This window comes from Schistocerca gregaria, chromosome X (assembly GCF_023897955.1).
Source record: "Schistocerca gregaria isolate iqSchGreg1 chromosome X, iqSchGreg1.2, whole genome shotgun sequence".
NCBI classification, from domain to species: domain Eukaryota; kingdom Metazoa; phylum Arthropoda; class Insecta; order Orthoptera; family Acrididae; genus Schistocerca; species Schistocerca gregaria.
This window is the reverse complement of record NC_064931.1, coordinates 676,354,997-676,377,958: the sequence shown is the minus strand read 5'-3', so window position 1 is coordinate 676,377,958 and position 22,962 is coordinate 676,354,997. Positions and strand designations below refer to the sequence as shown.

The window sequence follows — 22,962 nt, the reverse complement described above, 5'->3', positions numbered from 1 at the left end:
CTGCATCTACAGAAAATTGTAACAGAAAAACAGTTGTGTGAGGATGACAGGCTGCAGACAGACATGAATGCGAACTTAACAATTCTTTATTATTCCATTGACTTTAGCAATATCATGCGAGTGCCCTCATCCTGGTTGTTGCCTGGTATCATTCCGTGCTGTCCTAGAGTAGATGTGGCAAAAACAGGTGACAGCCCCCACGGTGTACACACACAGCACAGCTGGAAGGCAGCATGCACACTCAGTGAATGTAGCCAGACCTGATGCTGAATCAGCAACAGTGGACACAGCTCTTGGATTGGCTTGGCAAAGCATCCAGGTGACATATTCTAGTGTGGTGGAACAGTGCCTCTGTGATGTGGCAGTCAGTGATGGGGCATTTAACAATTGCTGGAGAGCAGCAGCTGGTGGACCCCAGTAACACAGAGCTGAGAGGAATCTCAGTCTTGCCTTGGACCATGAGGCAGCAGCGGGATCCCAGCAATATCATCCCACAGAGGTGGCAGAGTGCAGAGCTGCCAAGTTTCTAGGCACTCAGGCAGCAGTCCACAGTTCGAAGCTCCATTAGGGCAGTGGTGGCTACATCATCAGTATGGTTTTGACTTCAGTGGAGCAAATGGCACAATTTGGGCGGCCCAACACGACTCAGTTGTCCTGGTAATGACTCGCTGGCCACTGGGGGTATAAATAGAGCTGTCTGTCTGTCAGCTGACCAGGTGGAAGGGATATCACTGCCACATTTTGCCAGGTTGATGAACACAATGGCTAACACAAGAGTTTCATGAAGGGGTGGTCAATGCCCTGGACTCTGGCCACTAACTTGTAGTAGTATGTGGCTATGTCACATCTCCACAATATCCTTTCCTCCAAGAGTGCTACTCCTGCAGTCCAACACACAGATTTAATCTGCTAGGAAGTCTCACACCAGTGTACATACCACTGCAGAGTTAAAAATTCATTCTGGGAACTGAAGTATTTCTTCATCACCCAAAGTTTCTTTGCAGTTACCTTCCTTGTACTTGTATTTGTCTCTCTAACTTTTGTTACTGCCCTTTTCTGAGATGTCTATTCCTCTTCAACTGATCTCCATACTGTGGTATTCATTACCTTGGTATCTAAAGCCTCAGTGAACTTTATAAAACACGCATCAACATTTCTCACTATTTCAGTATCCCTCTTCTTTCCACACTGATTTTTCCTGTAATTCTTTCAAGATTTTACCCACTTTTCATCATTACTAATTTGTGATCTGAGTATATACCCACTCTTGGATACATCTTACAATCCAATATCTAACTTTGGAATCTCTATCTCACCACAATTTAATCCATCTGGTACCCGCTGTCAACTAGGCCTTTCCCAAGTACACATCCTCCTGTTGTGAATTTTGAATAATGTTTTCACTGTTACTAGCTTAACTTTATTCAGAACTCAATTAGTTTCTTCCTCTATCATTCCCGATACAGAAGCCACACTCTTCTGTGACTCTGTCTTATTTCTTACCCATCACAGGGTTCCAGTCCTCCATAATTATTACATTGCCATGTTCCTTTACATACATTGTCCATTCACTGCCTGTCATTTTCAATGCGCAAATGCAATAAGAAATCACTGTACACAACAATGTAAACCTTTGGTGGGTGGAGCAGGGCTACGATGATGAGGAAACCAAGGTGGCGTATGAAGAACAACACAAACCATAAATGACTAGCACCACCACACGAGTTGAGGTGACCACATTTTTAATTTTCATTGTGTGTTGGCACTAGTTGTTTATGGTGCATGTTGTTTTACTGCAGAGCTACTAGCCCAGTGCAACCTTAAACCAGCCCTGCCCTTACTCACAAGAGTTCTGTTTCTGTTATTCTGATGTACTATATGGCAACTTTTGAGGAGTACTTGATGGGTTCAACAGGTGAGAGGAGTGGCAGATGAGACTTGCCATGGAAGTGGAAGCTCATACAAAGTCATCTCTTTCAGGTGTGTGTAAGAGTTACATTCTACCTTGGCAGCTAATTAATTAAGTTTTTATAGCTGCACCTAAGTCACTGTTCAACACATGATGAGATATTTCGTACCAGTACTGATGATTACCTTTTCTGTTCCAGTCTTGGAGCACAGGAAAATTAGCTGTACACCTGCCTCTACACAATTCTATTTCTTTTTATACTGTTCTTGTGGTTCTTACGTGAGGGAAGTAATGAGGCAGCAGAATCATCATACAATCTGTTCTGAACGTTTGTTCTTTACACTTCTCCAACATCATTTTATGAAATTTCCATTTAATACCTCTGAGCACATCCAAAACAAACTCACACTGATCAAACTGGTTGGATAAAATGTTAGTGGCACATATTTAAATTCCTTTGTTTCCTCTTTTTACCTGACTGGGTGAAGATATCAAACATGCAAAAAATAAAATAAAATAAAAATAAAAATACCTGCATATGAGACTCGCATGCGAGAGCCTTTGTAGAATAACTCAACTTCTCATAAGTCTCCTAATAAATAAAGCTGACTTTTTGCCTCCTGTCCCTTTTTTTTATGACTGATTTAATAGTTTGTCCTTTAACACTGTTTTGTAACATCAGACAAATATTTAATTAATGTAGCCAAGTCTATTAGCACACCACTAGTGCTGCACTTGAATAGTATTGGACTTATCTTTGAAAAGAACTGAGAGATATAATATTGTTTTCACGGGTAACAAAAGGATACATAAGCAAAATAATGAATTCACATTGACTGAAGACGACATGGTCTGAAAATTTGACAATGTATTTCCCTCAATAAACAATAAGATTCAACTTAAGATCAGAGGCCATAAAACACAATCTCTAAAACATTACTGATTATGCTTACTACAGTCACATATACACTGTATGTTGGGAGTGGGTTAATGCATGTAGGCAAGAAGCACAGAGTGAATAATCAACCTACAAATGAATACAGTCAGGATGATATAAAGTTTGTGCATGTACTTGAGACTTTCCTCGAATTTTGGAAGAGTTATCCTGAACATTAGAAGCTCAGGTAGTACAATCGATACAGTCTGCTGGTTCCAAAATGTTCTGCAAGAAGCAACCAAATGTTATTTATTACCACATTGTCTGGTTTGAGGCAAAATGATTTAGAAACATTCACTCTGGGAGGAAGTAGTGGATAGAGAAAGCTTCACCTGTCAATAGTACTATTTTCTGGCCACATTGTGCTCTAAAGCTAGAGAAATACATGAGAATCATAGATTGGTCCATCAATCTAGATAAAAGTGAGCACAGATGCTGGAAAAGTAAGACCTAATATTAAATGGGCATCCTGTTCAAGACTTATAATCATGAAAGTATATTTACAAAATCAGTGCTGTTGCCACAAGATTACTAAATCCAGGTAGCAAAATTCATTGTACTTCCACTGAAAATTCCATGCTCTGGGAAAAAAAAGGACCGCATTGACAGTTTAAAGATGATGCCTTCAAATTATTTAAGTCAACAAAGTTGTTATACAAATTTCATCAAAGAGAGAATTTGGTCACTTCTTACATAAGTACTATCAAACCTATATTAAAGAATAGGCAATGCATTTTGAAAGTGAACATTTTTATGCCTAACCTGAATATAGCAATGCAGCATGATGATCCTACAGCACCTGAACAACGCAGCTGTGTGTTGGTGTGTGTGCTAAAGAAGATAGCACATTTTTAAGATGAGCTAATGTGTGCACGTTTTTGGTAGTCACTACTCACCCCTCTGTGTCTCCAAATAAAGGGGGTCGCTTTTTTCACTCATTCCATTGTTGCTGTTCTGTCCATAACTTTCCAGCAGCTTATTAATATTCCACATTGGTTAAGTCAACAAAACCAATATAGCACGACCATTAAATGTAACTGATAATTATAATTTGAATTAACAACACTTGGATATGTAACATTAACTGTTGTACCAATGGATCACATCATTCTTCTGTAATATGCATGGCTTCTGACATGACTAGCTAAGTATTTACTTCATCTTGAATGTATTTAGTACAGTTTCTCAAACAATACTGTAACTTTAATCTGTCACCAAAGTTGTAAATATCAAATATTACCCAGACCAATTCTGTTGAGGTGGTAAATCAGATAAAGCACAGAGAAGTGCCTTCTCTGAGCCAGAAAACATTCAAACTGACACACCTGGAAGAGAAATACCTTGGATAGTATAGTCTGTCTGCAAACTGAAGAGAGAGCACGTGATTTCCCAATCTGTAACCCACTACATCACAAGAAACATCTACATGCTGTTTTAGAAGGTCCCACAGAGCACCCTTTAAATTAGTTCCAACATAGTGTGCAGACACACAGAGAATTTATTTTCCACTAAATGTATTAAACCTATACAAAATACAGAATTAGTAACTAATATGTCAAATGGAAGAAACGCACATTAATAGTATCTTTGTAAATCCCCTTATGCTGTACCACACAGCAGATGGGAAACTGATTCTTGAGTCATCCTGTAGCATTCTTCCTGGAAAGGGTACTTCCCCCACCACAAGCTCTGCTAGCACTTCAGTTTACTGACAGACTATACGGAGCAATTACATTTTTATGTTGTAGCATATACAGGTATTTTTGCATGCAGCAAAAGTGATGTTAAGCAAGCATTATGTATCTATTTGGTGAGATGAGGTGTTAAGATTTATGTAAAATCCATTCACTCAAATTCTGAGAAATATCCAGTAATATAACAAACACTCTACATAACATTTTAGTCTCATACATGAAAACCACGATACTCAACCAACAACAGAGAGTTCTAGCTCACTTTCTAACAGTATTTAGATAGTTAAATATACTACTACACTACAGAGATGTAAAAGTGGTATAATATACACTTGGATAGCAGACAGCAAGAGAAGTGACATACCCTGCTCCTTGTCTTGGTTACAGCTTTTCAACCAGGATTAACTGAAAGAAGAGCTTCAGTTAGCATTGTGTTAAATAGAAGCCAGCATGCAGAGAGAGTTTTCAGTTTTTCTTGTTTTAACAGACTGCCTGAAAAACAAGTAACAAAACACAGTCATTTAGTCTGAGACACACAAATTATATTCTCAAGTATTTCAAAAACAACATATCTGTGAACTGTGATTAAATATCTTTGACAATGCACAACTTTTTAATTTATTTCTCTAAATAATTATAGCCCTACAAAAGGATCAAAAATAGGACATTTTAATTGACATTTCAATACAAAATCTGCAGTGGGACTCAGAACATCACTCGTATCTCACTGCTAACATAGGAATCGTCTTTTCTTTTCCCCTTCTCATTTCTTCTTCACTGCTGCAGATAGTTAAACCATTTAAGTCAGGACAGATGCACTCATCCACAGAAAAACAAGTTCAAGTAACTGATACAGTAAATTTCAGTAACATCATTTTACTGTGATTAATTGCAAATCTAAACCCCCCATGTTTTGATTTCATTTTGATGTAGTCATTCCTTTAACTACATTTTGTACAACACAATCTTAAAATTGTGCCCCATTTTTTACAAGTACAGAAGTTTGATGTGAATCTATGAACGTAAATTGTTGAAATTAGACAACAGAGCTTTGACTCACTTGAACTCTGACAGTCTGCTTTACACAATTGCAGAAATTATCAATGATCTTATGAGTTTTGCATCTGTGACTACGTTTCACATTACCAAAACCACACTTAAAAAACCTAGAAATTATATTTTCTGTCCTTTAAAAAAATACTGTGTGTGTGTGTGTGTGTGTGTGTGTGTGAGAGAGAGAGAGAGAGAGAGAGAGAGAGAGAGAGAGAGAGAGAGAGAGAGAGAGAATTCTCAGGAAATAATTATCAAACACTGCATTCTGAAACAAAAAATTGCATACAGGAAAAAATCATGTTAATAATGATAAAATGTTTAGGGTAAAATTTATAATTTCATATTTATAATGGCCAGTAGTATTAGTAGTAGTAGTAGTAGTAGTAGTAGTAGTATTTCTTAAGCACAGAGGGCATATAACGAAAACGTAAATTTTATTTGCATGCTTTTAACTAGCTGAAACAGGGAAACAGGTGATGTCAATAAAACAATTTGTCCTCTGTCTTAAGTGCAACATTTTGTTTTTATGAAACATCTGTCTAGCGCACATGATCTTCAAACTTGATATTTTTAAGGCAGATGTAGTGTACACACAATGCAGCTTTATCTATGAAATTTTTATCATTTCATCCATGTTCACAGTGTTACAAATTCTAAATTGAAAGTTTCATTCTCCCAATCCAACATTCAGATTTCCCAATAATCTGATTTTTATTTCCCTTGTGCATTTTACCTTCTCATATTTAGGAGATTACTTCTGCTTCACACATCTTACAAGAAGTCTTTAGTATTCCCTTTATGATTATTATTACACTTCACAGAATTTAGTATATGTAAAAGTAATCTTTTTCCTGGCCTTATAACATGGGTGGTCAGATTCCCTTCCTGTTGCACCCCCCTCAAAGACAGAACCTGTGCATACCATCTGTTTGCATCTAGTGTTATCCCATTTCAAAGTGTGTGAACATTTCCAGAATTTCTGTGATCATGTAAATGAGGACATGGCTGGTATTCATCTAGTTAGAGTGGGAACTGCCTAAAAACTGTATCCAGGCAGGCCAACACCAGCCCTCATCATTAGTTTGCAGGGCACATTCAATTTGGGGCCAGTACGCCTCCCCAACTCCCAGGAGTGGTATGCCAACACATGCAGCTGTCTGTGTAGGTCATTACTATATTTAATATGAAAGAAGTAATCATATTTCCTGTAACGGTTGTGAGAACTATAGAGGTACATTTTCTGCTGCTGCAGAATTAGCTCAGATCTTTAAACATAATCATTTTTCATGCCAGAGTCTTTTGCCATAATCTCTTCTGCTGCAGAAAAGCACTATCCCCTAAACAGAGTTTACATAAAATTATTTCAATTAGTCAATCAACTTTCCAAACTTTACTAAGGGTCTCAAGGAACATTTTCAAAGTTGATCTTTAACACTTACTTTTTTTTTTTTACCTCATGATCTCATCAATTTTGTTGACATGTACCTTTTTCAACTGACACACTTGTCTTTATCTCTCAAAAGGACACTTCCTGTCTGAATGTATGGACTCAGGATCACGTCAGTGTTCAAAGCTTAAGTATATAAAGAAACTGGGGTATTTTTCCTGAAATTAAGGTTGGAGGATTTATAGAACAAGATACAGCTTAATCACTAGGTCCATACTTCAGAGTCCAATCTCTGAAACTGAAGAGGCATGTAAGAACACAAGCCTGTGCTGAAAAGTAACGCACCAGAATTTCTTTATTCTATTCTCAACATTGGTTGAGGTATTATGTGTCTCTCATATTATTTGGTCAACTTTCCCTCTTCATGGACACAAGTTGAACCCTATGCTGCTAGAGGGCTCCGAATTGTAGAATTTAACATGTCACTGTGTAAGAGACTATCAGAAAACTGAGAGCACGAAGTTGAAGAGTTCGTCCACACATGGAGCACCCTCTCCTTTGGCGTGACAATGCCAGACCGCACAAGCACAGCGACACTTGCAACAGTCCGACACCTTGGCTTCACTGTCATCATCGATCATCCTCCACACAGTCTGACTTGGTCCCATCTGTTTTCAGAACTTAAAGGTCACCTTAAGGACTTCACTTTGAGAGTGAAAAAGTGGTGCAGGCAGAGGTGAGGTTGTGGCTCTGGCAACAAAGTCAAATATTCTACAGTGACAGCATCAACAAACTGGTCTCTTGTTAGAAGAAATACTTTGATCACCACAGTGACTATGAGAGGAAAAAATATGCGGACATGAAGAATAAAGATGTCGAATTTTTACAACATTTGTTTTATTTAAAAAGCTACAAGAGTTTTTACGTACAGATTCAGAACACCCTAATATAAAAGAAAGCCACAGTAAAAGGTCTTACACAACAACAAAATTAATTTGCGATATTTTTACTCAGAGTTCTCACATAGGCTTGACAATGATGTGATGTTTTTATCCCATACACTTGACAGTTATCAACTCCATGACATGGTTCAAGAGCACTGTTGACAGTAGATGCAACTCCTGTGAAAGACTAGTGCAGAGGTCTAGATGATTAATTGATTGCAGTTGCACATTTATAGTAGGAAAGTTCTGGTAGAATATAAATAATTTAGGACTAAAGGCAGCCACTCACAGCAGCACAGCAGCAGAAGCACCAAGTCAACAGGTCGACACAATAAAGGAAAGAAAACCTGCAAGCTTTTAGTATGACTGCTTTCTCGATCTAGAGTACACAACAGTACCCCTCCATAGTTCCAGCTGGATGCACAATGCCTGGATTGCAGTTCAGCAGGTGGACTGAGGGGGGGGTAGAGGCTATTTGGTTGGTTGATTAGTTGATTTGGGGGCAGGGACTAAACAGCAAGGTCACTGGTCCCATCAGAAGGAAGTCGGCCATGCCCTTACAAAGGAACCATCCTGGCACTTGCCTGAAGTGATTTATGGAAATTACAGAAAACCTAAATCATGATGGCTGGATGTGGGTTTGAACTATTGTCCTCCTGAATGTGAGTCCAGTGTGCTAACCACTGCACCACTGGGATGGAGGCTGTAGGGGGTGGGATGGGTCAAGGGAGAGAGAGGCATGAGGAAGGAGGAGGGGTTGGGTGTAGGTAGCTACCGGCTCTGAAGGCGGTAGCTGTTTTGCTGGCTAGGAATGCAGGAGGGAGGGGCAGCCAGTGCATGGGCTAAGCAAGTGATGCACAAGTTTTGGAGCTGGTGGGGAGCAGCAAGCGATGAAGGGGAAGTATAGATGTGAACTGGGAGGGCTGATAAACCAGAGGAAGGGAAAACTGTTGGTTGGAGGGTGTAGGGGCAGTGGATTAATGGATATTGCGGCCAACAGGGTTGTGGGGGCAAATGTTGTATTGCAAGGATAACTCCCATCTGTGTAGCTCAGAGAATACATCGGTGGAGTGAAGATTCCAGATTGCTCAGGAAGAGAAGCAGCCATGGAAACTGAGCACGTGCTCAGCTGCATGTTGTGCCACAGGGTGGTCAACTTTGTTCTTGGCCATAATTTGGCAGTGGCCATTCATTCCGGTCAACATTTGGTTCATTTTCATACCTAGATGAAAAGCTGAGCAGTGACTGCAGCTGTGTTGTTTATGACAAAGCTGCTTTCACAGGTGGCCCTGCTTCTGATGGGGTAAGATAAGCCTATGGCAGGACTGGAGTAAGAAGTGCCGGGTTGATGAATTGGGCAGGTCTTGCATGTGGGTCTTCCACAGAGGTGTGACCCCTGTGGCAAGAGGGAGTGGGTTAGGGATGTACTAGGATATTGTGTAGGTTGGGTGGGAGACAACTCACCATTTTAGAAGGGGTGCGAAGGATCTTGGATGCATGCCCCTCATTTCAGGGCATGACAACAGATACTGTAATCAAAGTCCTGGCGAAGGATATGGTTTAGCTGTTCCAGTCTAGAGTGATACCCTTTGAGGATGATTCTTGGGGGAGGTGGAAGAACTGGGGGCGTGTGAGGATATGGCATGAGAAATATGTTTATTAACTAGGTTTATGAGGTAGTGCCTGTCTGTGAAAGCCCTCATGAGATCTTCAGCATATTGGCCATGGAAGTTCTTGAGGCTGCAGCTATGCAGTCCATGGGTAGCTAGACGGTATGAGAGAGATTTTTTTGGAGTGGGAGGGATGACAGCTGCTGAAATGTTAGTACTGTTGGTGGTTAGTGGGTTTAATTGGGACAGAGGTGTGGATGGAAGAGGTGAAGGTCAAAATCCAGGAAGGTGGCACATAGGGTTGAGGACCACTGAAGCAGATAGAAGAAAAGGCGTTGCAGCTGTGAAAAAGTGAGGATCCAAGACTACAATCTGTCTCTTCACCTGCAGCTACTGTTTGTAAGATGTCATGACTGAATAAAGAAAGATAAGTGTCACATGACTAGTTTTTCCTGAATCCATGTTGGTTCTTTGAGAGATGTTTGCTTTCTTCGACGAAATCATTATGTTTAAACTTAGAATGTACTTCATAATTCTGCATGTAATTCTGTGCACCTGATATTTTACCATTTTTTGTAAACAGGAGTGACCCATGCAAGCTCTTTCCAAGTCATGTGGAAGTATTCGCTGGACAATAGATTCTTGATAAATATGACCTAGGAAAGGACAAAATTCTGCTGCAAATTCGATGTAAATAATGATCATGCTTAACTTTTTGATACTTGTGAGGATTATATTACACATATCACTCAGGAATTCTTTTAGTCTACTGATTTGAATGTGACCATCAGATGCACGTCAAATTTACCCAGTCATTAAATTTGTTATTAACAAACCATTTATATTTAACACTAATGAGAATTATTTACAAACACACTGTTACAATGAAAAATGACCTGCACTGCACTCTAGTGAATCTACCAGTTGTCCTGCAAAGAGTAAAATACAAAAATTTAAAACTCTGACAATCCTCCAACAGAAATAAAACGTCTAATCAACATCATGTGTTTTCAAATAAAGATTCAGGATGTTTTCCCTTGACAACTCTACATACATCTTAGACAAATTCTTGAAAAGAAATAAGTAACCTGCCATACACCTGTCAATGTTCAGTGTGTGGTAGTTATATACATGGTGTTTGTAAAGTCCCATTAGAAACTTCTAGGACTTATAGAAGGGAGTGAGTACATAATATTTTTAATAGGAACCTATGTCCAGAAATGTACAGTTTCCATTCTATGAAGGTTTCTATTCAGATGTGTAATACGTCCACATCTGCTGAGGGAAAGAGAAAAGTCTCAGAGCTGCTTTTCCTGATATGCGATACGGTAGACAGGATGACGTATACTGGACCTGTTCTTTGAGGCTGTGCCACTGAATATCCATCAGGAAATGTTATTTCAGCATGATGGTGCATCACCTCATTTTTCACATGCAGTCCGGAGACATCTCAACAGATGATGTGAAAAAGGGACAGGTTGAGGTGGTCCAACTGTGAGGCTGTCATGATAGCTGGGTTTAACTACTATGGACTACTGCTTGTGGGATTGTACGCAAAGTTTAATTTACGAGATTCCTGTAGACACAGAGGAAGCTCTGCTGACACAAGTTCTGGCTTATGAACTAGAAATTGACGAGACACCAGGTGGGATGGAGAGAGTGTATCAGAACATGCTTTGTATGTACAACGTTTGTGGTCACCACATCGAGTTGCTGTGGTAAAGCATCACAACTGTTTTGTACGTACAGCATCCACGGTTATTTAATTATGTTGGGCACAGCAACAGTTTCATTGTGAAAATGATTTAGGGATTGCTGTCTTATTGATGACTGTACTACAAATATTACAAAAATGATGTTGCTGACAAAATATAAAACTTGATTTTGAGCTAGCCTATTCCTTTTCTTCAACAGTGTGTGGGCAGGACCAATGTAGGTATGAATTAGCTGACTGCATGATTATTTATGTCCTTTTTTTCCTGTCTGGGAAAACCCTCCAAGAGTCCTCATACATACCTGCTGCATTTTCTATACGAGGCAGGCTTCCAAAATAAAACAGCATGCTCGTGCAACTTAATGTTACTAGGCACAGCAGAAGTGTCTTCATCTGTAGATTATGTGCCATCTCATTGTTGATATATAATTTGCTGGGATTCAACAGTAATGTGACCAATGATGTATATCCTCCAAGATTTATTTGCATATCTGAAAGATAAATTCATTTATTAATTTTGTGTACCTGTAGTTTACTCATAAAATAAAACTAATGAACACAATGGCTTTACTTTATTTCTCCTTTATCTTTCATTACTACACTGAGAGGTGCATGGGAGTTTAGATAAGAGACCACAAGTTTCCCTCATACGTTACTAGGGACCTGTCCTGGCTTCGCAAGAATAGCACGAAGTATCTATGACGAAACAACTTGTCTGGCATAGCAATAATAAATTACACACACAAACCTTCCCCAAAAATAAGTCTATTTATTAATGAAAAGTGTATCAAAATCCCTACAATTCGTAACTTGTACAGATCATTCTACAAATTATTAAAATACAAAAAGAATCTGCATCTTATTTGTCAGCTTGAGGCCTTTGTTGGATGAATGTAATATGTTTTACCTTTATGTTCAAAGCAGAGATAAGGGAAGAGTCCTATAGTCCTGCAAACAGGAGTAGGAAACAGTTCAAAAAAGAAATATATGCAAGCAACATATTTTAGTAAGTACAGATTTGACAGTGTGTTGCTATGTCAAGTTGGAGGCAGTCAATGGGAGGGCAGTCTGAAACCTTCCAGTGTCCCCGGGTCTCTTCCACAATTACAACCTTCTTTCATAATTCTTAAACCAAGTGTTAGCAATGACTAAATTTAGCTTCCTGCAAAATTCTACCATACGGCTTCCTCTTTCATTTCTTTCCTCCTGTCCATGTTCTCCTCTATTCTTCCCCCTCTTACTTGACTTACTATTGAATTCCTGTCCCCCATCAAAAGTTTTCATCTCCCTTCCTGATCTGAAAAATTTATTTTCTCTCATCACATACTCTTTCAATCTGTTAATTGTCTGTGGAGCTAGTAGTCATATAAACTTTTACTACTGTGGTGGATGTTGACTTTGTGTTTGTCTTAGCTGCAATAAGGTGTTCTCTACTCTGTTCATAGTAGTCCACCTGTATTTCTAATGTCTGCCAGTTTTATGGCTTAGGAGCAACTTCAGCTTGGAACCCTCACCTGACTTCAAGTCCTGTTCTTCCTCACTCAGCACCACCACAATCAAAAATTCTTAGTATATCTATTTTCAACCTACCCAGTTATTTTACATTCTCTAACCCAACAACCATATTAAGAGGTCTAACATTCCATGCTCTGCCAAAGAAAATAGCAGTTTTCTTTTTTCTGATGATGACATCCACCTGTGTAGTCCCTGTCCAGACATATAAATGGGTGGACTATTTTACCACCAGACTATTTTACTCAAGAGGGTGCTATCATCATTAAGCTATTCCTACTACTTCCAAGGTGAAGGTGCTCCTAAGCCACAAAGCTGGCAGCCACAGCCCAATCAGGACAAGACCAAGACCAGGGCCCAGTAAATATGGAGGAGTGTAATGGGATCCACACCCAAGAGGTGTGGGCAAGGAAGCAGAGCACTAAGCTTTCACATGCACATAGTCTAGTTGATGAATATGGAGTAATGATGTCAGCTTTTTATCTAACAGGAATCCCAAAAAGCAGGACAGCGCAATAATGCTCAAGCACTGGTTACCCGAGTAGACTTCCGAGTCAGAATGGACTGTAATATGACGACAAAAATTCACAACCCACACTTTCACAGGACAGGACAGAACTGAAAGCATTTGGAAAGGGTCCAAGCAGAGGCCTTTCGGATGGCACCGTGGAGTTAGCTTTCAGCTCAGGTTACAAATTGCAAGTTGTCAAACACAAAAGTTGTTGATTTACAATGTTGGGGTGACAAGTGGTCCAACAGATGCTACAAGTCCATTAATGGTGCTGAGGAAGACAGTAAACTCAGCACATTGTTCTCCTGGACCCACGGTGAGCTGAGTGATGTACCTAGTCTAACCTGAAACAACCAGTGGGATAAAAGATGATGAAAATCCAATACCACCAAGCAGTGTTGTATGCCCTACCCAAGTCAAAAAAACTGGAATGAAGTGTTTGGTGTTTAGAAAAAGCTTGCTGGATTGCTCTTTTCAACCTCATGAGATGGTCAGCTGTGACTGTCCCACCTGCAAACCACACTGATAGAGAGTCAACCAATGACTTTATGATTCAAGAACCAAACATAATCATTGGGCTTGCAACCCTTCAATCTATTTCCAGAGTATGTTGGTGAGGTTACTGGTTAGTAGCTGTCGACAAACATTGTGTTTTGCTTGATTTAAGGGTAGCGATTATGATACTATCTCACCATTGGTAAGAGAAAACACCTTCTAGTCAAATGTGGTAGAAGACCGTGAATAGATGGAGTCTCCTAATAACATTCAGATGTTGAATAATCGAATTATGAAGTGAATCAGGGCCTGGGGCAATATCATGTGATGAGTCAAGAACCTGACGCAGTTCCCTGTTCATTAAGTAATTTGAAGTAATAGGTTATGAAGGTTCACCTTGTCGTTTGTGTGTTTGAAAGATAACTGGGTCAGAAGAGGATGCAGACACTGCCACAAAGTGGGTGGCAAGGTGTCCAGCAAGAACTGGCACACTGGTTGAGATAGCACTACAAACAAGGAGATCCAAGACAGTTGTTGATCTTTGGCAGCCGAGAATACTACAGAGCTCGGCCTACACCTGGGATGATGGGCCATACATTTCCAAGGAGGAAATTTAACTCTTTCAGCATTCCTTCTTACTGCATTTAATCAGATAGTGAGGCTTAGCATGAAGCCACTTAAAAGAGAGGAGGATAGTCTGTAAAGGATGTCACAAGGCCATTCAACCATCCTAAATAGCTGCTGCAAAGACTTTGACCCACCGTGGCACCAGTCAGTAGATGAGACTGCAAGTGGGAAGGACTACAGCAGTTCCAGCAGCTCAGGTGATCACATCAGAGATATCTCCAACAACCTCCTCAGTGCAATCTGACAGAGATGGGCAAAGGTAACAGCATATGAAACTGCCTGTTGGCTCTTTAACGAGTACATTGTGGTAGCTGGTCTGTTGGGCAACGACAAGGAAGTGATAAGATCACTGGGAAGTGGTCACTGTTGCAAATATCAACATGGAGCTACCAATATAGTAAAGGCATGAGATTTGGGGAAAAAGATCTGCAAAGGTCAATAGCTGAAAAAGTACCATGCATGACACTGAAGTGGATAGGAATACTGTTATTGAGGCAGCACAGATAAGGATTGGAAAGAAGCTGTTCAATCAGAAGACCCCCAACAAGACGAAGTGGACTTCCACATAGTAGGTTGTGCATACTGGAATTGCCAAGAGAAAAGACACGGGAAACAGAGAGAACTGTTGGATTAAGGTGGTCTTCTCAAGGTAAGTAATGCCCTGCCTGGAGGTAAACATTACAAAAGGTAATTGTAGGGTTGTTTACTTTCTTTCACAGTGCTACTCTTTTCAACGTGCTGTGGAGGGGAATCCTCTCTTTGATGACATTTGTGCGAACCAATGTACAGATCCCTCCAGATGCTCTCTTGGGGACAGTCAGAATACATGATAACCTCAAATAGTTGGGTAATGGTCATAAGTGAAGTATGGTTGTCGGAGAGCAACACAGATTGCAGAATGAGAGGAAATTAGTTGTAGTTTTAGCAGGTGACAGTAATATACACTCCTGGAAATGGAAAAAAGAACACATTGACACCAGTGTGTCAGACCCGCCATACTTGCTCCGGACACTGCGAGAGGGCTGTACAAGCAATGATCACACGCACGGCACAGCGGACACACCAGGAACCGCGGTGTTGGCCGTCGAATGGCGCTAGCTGCGCAGCATTTGTGCACCGCCGCCGTCAGTGTCAGCCAGTTTGCCGTGGCATACGGAGCTCCATCGCAGTCTTTAACACTGGTAGCATGCCGCGACAGCGTGCACGTGAACCGTATGTGCAGTTGACAGACTTTGAGCGAGGGCGTATAGTGGGCATGCGGGAGGCCGGGTGGACGTACCGCCGAATTGCTCAACACGTGGGGCGTGAGGTCTCCACAGTACATCGATGTTGTCGCCAGTGGTCGGCGGAAGGTGCACATGCCTGTCGACCTGGGACCGGACCGCAGCGACGCACGGATGCACGCGAAGACCGTAGGATCCTACCCAGTGCCGTAGGGGACCGCACCGCCACTTCCCAGCAAATTAGGGACACTGTTGCTCCTGGGCTATCGGCGAGGACCATTCGCAACTGTCTCCATGAAGCTAGGCTACGGTCCCGCACACCGTTAGACCATCTTCCGCTCACGCCCCAACATCGTGCAGCCCGTCTCCAGTGGTGTCGCGACAGGCGTGAATGGAGGGACGAATGGAGACGTGTCGTCTTCAGCGATGAGAGTCGCTTCTGCCTTGGTGCCAATGATGGTCGTATGCGTGTTTGGCGCCATGCAGGTGAGCACCGCAATCAGGACTGCATACGACCGAGGCACACAGGGCCAACACCCGGCATCATGGTGTGGGGAGCGATCTCCTACACAGGCCGTACACCTCTGGTCATCGTCGAGGGGACACTGAATAGTGCACGGTACATCCAAACCGTCATCGAACCCATCGTTCTACCATTCCTAGACCGGCAAGGGAACTTGCTGTTCCAACAGGACAATGCACGTCCGCATGTATCCCGTGCCACCCCACGTGCTCTAGAAGGTGTAAGTCAACTACCATGGCCAGCAAGATCTCCGGATCTGTCCCCCATTGAGCATGTTTGGAAGTGGATGAAGCGTCGTCTCACGCGGTCTGCGCGTCTAGCACGAACGCTGGTCCAACTGAGGTGCCAGGTGGAAATGGCATGGCAAGCCGTTCCACAAGACTACATCCAGCATCTCTATGATCGTCTACATGGGAGAATAGCAGCCTGCATTGCTGCGAAAGGTGGATATACACTGTACTAGTGCCGACATTGTGCATGCTCTGTTGCCTGTGTCTATGTGCCTGTGGTTCTGTCAGTGTGATCATGTGATGTATCTGACCCCAGGAATGTGTCAATAAAGTTTCCCCTTCCTGGGACAATGAATTCACGGTGTTCTTATTTCAATTTCCAGGAGTGTATATTGCAGTTCCATTGAATTATCACACTGAGGATGACCTGCTTAGGCGGAATGGGGCCAGGAAGACAGTTCATGACCTAGGATCACTGTCACTGGTGGGGATGGCATAACACTAACAAACATCAATTCAGAGTCCAACGGGGAGGGGGGATCTGGCACCTTCAGCATCACCAGAGTAGTCTTCTCCCAAGATTTTAACATCAGCATCCCCAAGTTGCCTGAAAGAGGATAACACCCAGGACTGAGTAGGATTTGCTGTCTTAAGATAGAACTACTCAGCAGTTTGCTATGGGAAGACAGGTCATCAAATATGTTTTCAACATTAACACAAAAAAATAGGTTTAATAGAGAGAAAGAAGTCTCAGTCTTTTTGGATGCAGACCAGGAACTGTGGGGAATAACTGTCTGCAAGTCACTTGATATTGCCACTTCTCACTCCGTAATACTTGTAAGAACTGGAGAATAAAAGCAGCATTTATATAATAGAAAATGATCATGTTTCTATGCAAAAATGCCATCTGCCCTCAATTCAAAAGTCTTCTATACTGTTCCTGGGTGAATTTCCATACAACCAAGTACAGGAGTTGGTGATACAATAGTCCCATAAAATGTTAGGTACATTCAAATCAACTAGGAGAAATGGGGAGAGGGGTTCCATCATCATAGTAATTTACGGTGGTACTTTACTCAGACGGCATTGTGGTGGCAGGTATAACAAACATATTTGCTTTATTAGAATAATATATGTAACAGCATTGTATGCCTCCCTGTAGCATGGGGAACTGGGAAGAAATAATATGCAGCACAGGAAGGGAAAAAGAGCCACTTGACTGTTAGCTCTGTCTCCACTAAGGTCATCATTTCTGCGCAGGTTTTAGCCCCTTAGTGAAGGAATTTCTGTGTCTTTGAAATGAGTTTCCTGTAAGTGGAAATAAAATAGCATTTAATGTGCCAGGAGGAGCTTCAATTTTTCCCACAAGTCCTGAATCTACTTAATGTTCCATTGTAATATGGGAGACTACTAAACATTCCACTGTAATATGGGAGACGTGTTAACAATTTGCTTCTCCATAACTATAGCTTTTTCTTTCATCAAGAGGAGTGTGAGAGACTCCCAAATGATAATATGAGTGGTTTTCAACTACTCACCTTTTTCAGTTCAGTTCAGATATGTGGTAGATTCTTCACTATCAGAAATCTCAGAATATGTAAAATCTAAGGCTCTGCATTCAGTTTTGATAAATTCTGTCTCTCTTTGAGAACAATTTGCAGTTTTTACAATGACTTGTTAGGCAGCAGAAGTAACACAGTTAGCTGGGTCATGCTTGCATTAATAAACATAACAATGGATTTTGAGAAGATGTCAGACTTCATCATAGATGCAACTTGTTCGCTGCACTTAAAAACACACACATTGCTGCCAACAATATTTTATTTTATTTGTGCTGTAAAATTGACACAAGTATCGAGTGTTTTCACTGCAAAAGCAAATAAAATTCTGGACAAAGGGAGGTTTGAATGTATTTTTTTGGGATTTCTTAGTCTCCACTGTTACCTGTACTTCCTGTATCAACATTTACGCAGAAAAGAGAGGTCTTTAGATTATGACTACGTTAACATCTGAAACTTTTATAGGATAAAAGTGAATTATTCTTCAGCCATCAAATAACTCAACATCTTTGCACATTCGAGTTAGCCTTCTTTGAACAGCTAACACAGCTAGTACAAGGGGTGCGTTGGTGAGGATAATGAATGCACATATGAAATTTTACACGTGGTAATATACTGATCTACAACGCTGGCCAACATCTATGTTAGAATGAAAGGAGACAGGCTGTGAGTGGAGATGAGACAGTATCAAACACTTCAGTTAATATAGTTGCTTAACATGGAGTCCAAATCACTGCAATAAGTGTGATTATTGACATACACAAAGCAAAGCCACAAATAAAAACAGACTGCATCGGGACTGAACCCGAAGCTGGAAATTTGCAGTGTGATGTTCACCAAGTCATGAAAGCAAACCTTTTTCTACCCAACAACACGACCCCCTCCACCTCCCCTTCCCTCATGGAGTAAATAAATTGTATAGAAGTATACGGAAAACACACCACCTCATCTCCGTAGGTGAGTGGTTAGTGTTGTTGCCTTTGGTGCGGAAGGATCCACGTTTGAGTCCCGTTACCACCTATGATTTTTTTTTCTGATGTAGGGAGGTCTGGAATGAGGCCTACTCAGCCTTGTGATGCCAGATGAGGGAGCTGCTGCAATAAAGAAGCAGTCGCATCATCAGGATTCATCTGCTGGCAACAACAGCCAGAGAGATTGGCGGCACGCTGATCACATGTCCTGCGATCATAGATAGCAGCTCATACTGCGGAAATACGGAAGCGACCAATCCCGTCCATCTGCTTTGACCCATGACGTCCCAAATATGGCGGAACCAACCATAAACCACGATTCCAATATGGGGCACATAAAGTCGTTACGTACACGTTATGACGACGAAAATACATAGAAAAACAAACACACACACATTCCACAAAAAGCCTAATGACATTAACGGGACAGACATGGGAAATAGGGGGTTTTTGGGTGGGGACAAACTAAATATAAACAAATTTAGACACCCACCCACAGACAAAACCATGCAAAACGACGAAGAAAACCGACATTGTAAAACTCCCCAAATACCACTAAACACAATATCATTTGGAATCCGACACTTTCCTTGACCTATATAGCTCAACAGCAGCTCCCAATCCCATAAATTAGGACCTAACACTTCCCTTGACCTATATAGCTTGTAAAAAAAACCTCCTGATACCAATACCAACATTCACAGGCACGCACTGGGATCGAACACTTCCCTTGACCTGTTATCCTTACGACATCTCCACATACAGCCGTCCATCGAGACGCCAGAACTTTAAGTAAGCCTAATTTCTTCACAACATACTGAACAGTTCACGGCTTCATCCAAAAATCCGAATAGTTGAAGAAATTTTATTACAGACAACACACTGTCCCTCACCATAGCTGACAACCAAAAACTGTTGACCCTGTCAGTCATATCCATACCTACCAAAGACATAAAAAGAGCAATTTACCAAAATTCACACACGACATCACACTCGCAAACTAAACCAAAAACATCACCTAACACACCACCAGAGAGCACCACCGATTGCATCAAAACAACACCTACAAACACGCCACTCTCACAAACTAAATTCCGCACCATCGTGACGTCACACACCATAACAGCCTTACGTCACGGGTCAAAGCCAACGGGTGGGATCGGACGCTTCGGTTGACCCCGTACTGCCTAGTAGACAGCACCTGTCCAGCTGTATTAGGTGTAATGCCTAATCATTGGGTGATGTTTATGTTTATATATTGGGTATAGTTCTCTGAAAACACTTCTAGTGGACAATTCAAACAGTTAAATCATTATATTTATTTCTACTATGACATTTTATACATACAAGTAGGAAAAAACGCAAAATAGTAAATATGGATACTAAGGCACAAGTCTGTTACGTTAGAACCTTGCGTCAAAATATCCAGTATCCTGGATGGAAAGCAGAAGTTATAGACATGCTTACTGTTTCTGACTCACCCGACATTTTCATTAGCCTATCATAGAACCATGGTGTGACAGAAAAGAAAATAAGGGCTTAAAACAACTGGTTAACAAAGAGCTGAATCTTTTAGCAAAATGAAACATACTGGGCATGGTACTGTTATATTCATCAAAAATGATACTTTGGAAAGTCTTTCATGGGCAGATGCAAACACTACAGGAACATTTTTTGAGGCAGCAGCACTGGAATTTAAGTTACAGCGACCTACATGCTTGATTCTTGTGTTATACAGATCACCAGGCACTTCTGTACACAGCTTTCCCAAAGAGCTACAAGTGTTTTTTTTGTAAATGCAATAAGGGATGCCCCATATGTTATTGTTGTGGAGTATCAGAGCCGTATATTTGTTGAAAGACAGTTTGAAGTTATCCACTTTGGCTGTAAAAAATAGCCAAGGTGGATAACTTCAAAATTTCTTTTAAAAAATACAAAAACTGGTATCATAAATTTTACTTCATGCATATGCCTCAATTGAAGCCCTCAATACCAGGAGATCACACACAACTCAAAAAACCGGTATGGTGAATTTAACTTCACACATATAGTTGAAACAACGCCCCCAATAACAGGAATCCACACACCACTCGAAAACCTGGTGTGGCAAAAAGATCTGATACTGCAAATTTCCCTTGACCTATATGGCAGCTAAAATGAAGCCCATAGGGGCACTGAATACCCAGACTCAAACAAACCCACATTACCACAGTGATAACCAAGACTGAAATGAACCCAATACCATATGTTACACTCAACACATCTACATCCACATCCACCATCAAATACAACACAACATGTACAAACACAAACCAACTCCAAAACATTGTGCTATAGTGATGTAACACACCACATCATCATCATGTCACAGGTCAAAGCAGATGGAGCCAGCAGCCTTGATGCGGTGGTAACACTTGTTCCCGTCCGATCACCAAAGTTAAGCGCTCTCAGGCAGTGCTAGCACTTGCATGGGTGACCATCCACAATCTGCCGAGCTCTGTTGAAAAGCGGGATGCACTCAACCTTTGTGAGGCAAACTGGGGAGCTACTTGATTGAGAAATAGTGGCTCCGGTCTCATAAACTGACATACAGCTGGGAGGGCAGTGTGTTAATCACATGCTCCTCCATACCCGCATCCACGACACGGTGACTGGTCGGTATCGTTGGGCCTCCATGGCCTGTTTGCGCGGAGTTTAGCTTTTTTCCCCAATATAGACAGGTGGAATCGGACGCTTCCAATAACTCATACACATTATTACATATGTGCTATGGTCTCATTCACCTATACTTAGCTTGTTGCATCCTGATCACTGAGCTGCAGGTAGAAAGATTGTTGAAACTATTGCAAAAATTTCTCCTATAAATTATTGTAGAGGCAAATTTAAAAAGCTCCAGATATTAATTCTGTCCCACTGTTGTACATATAAGGAGCTTTTTTTTTCTTACAGCTTCACTGCTCAGCCAATTTCAATTGACATATGAGAGTAGAACACTATGACTATCACATAGAAAGTAATGTAAAGGCGCAAGCAACAGGTACTATTTTTTACAATAACTTCTAACGAACAAAGAATATCAAAGTGTTGTCTGCCTTCAAAAATAAATTAAAGCAGCACCTGAAACCAGTCTGTCCACACACCTGTATGAAATACCTAAATTTAAGCGTCTATGTAATGCATTTCTTGAAGTCTCTCCTACTGTTCTCAAAATGGTCCACAAACCAATAATAACAACTGTAAGATTTAGAGAATAAATGTTCCGTCAAGCACTGGAGTGTACATACTATCATAAAACTCAATTACAGATTAAAACGGCATGACGAACATATAAGCATATAGTTTTAACATGTCGAAGTTCCGTCACCCCGTATAAAGGCAACAGTAGTGCAAGACACTGAACACTAATTGTTACGAATTTTGCTTTAATTGTCTATACAGTGATGGTGTCCCACTTTGTTACATTGTGTCGAAGAAATAGAACCAACCAGTACAAATATTTATTTTTTCAGTAGCGTCGAAACAAAAACTACACACTGCAATTATGCTCGTATTACCTGTGAACAAGGAGATCCGGACGTTTTCAAAGCACAGTCCGCCAGAAAAATTCGTAGAACATTTTTACTGGGTACCAATGCTCCACAATGTATTCTAATTTCGAAAATTAACTTCTTGACATATTCTCTAAAGTTAACAGATCCAACAGCTTATGTTCAGCTGTCAGTCTACTATGATCTCTAAGGTTCAGGCGATCGGTCACTCTATGAAGTTCGGTATTTCTCCCAATAGTCGTTAGAATGTAAACAGTTTAGACAATGTCAGTAGAAAGAGTATATAAAATACTGTAGCTTCAGAAACAAACTTTTCGATAATGTCACAAGTCACGACCGACACTATTTCCACTTTCTTTCAGAACATCATTGTGATATACTACATATTTTCACTGAAAACATACCACCAACATCGCTGATTGTGGCACAGAACTGCCAACTGCATCTAAAATTACGCTCGTGAATTCTCTGTTTCACCTCACTTCATTCATATATATAACATGAGATTCGTGTGA

The 22,962-nt window shown here is 40.9% G+C and overlaps 1 protein-coding gene across 1 annotated transcript in view; it reads right to left on the bottom strand.

The window, feature by feature from the left end:
- Positions 1-22,867, bottom strand: part of LOC126297870 (carbohydrate sulfotransferase 11) — a 53,509-nt gene extending 30,642 nt beyond the window's left edge. The window contains exons 1-2 of the mRNA XM_049989161.1: positions 22,454-22,867; positions 11,551-11,739 (exon numbers count right to left, since the gene is read on the bottom strand). Of these exons, the coding sequence (XP_049845118.1) occupies positions 11,551-11,737 (187 nt within the window). The 5' untranslated portion in view covers positions 11,738-11,739; positions 22,454-22,867. The remainder of the gene's footprint in view (positions 1-11,550; positions 11,740-22,453) is intronic.
- Between the last annotated feature and the right edge of the window lie 95 nt (positions 22,868-22,962).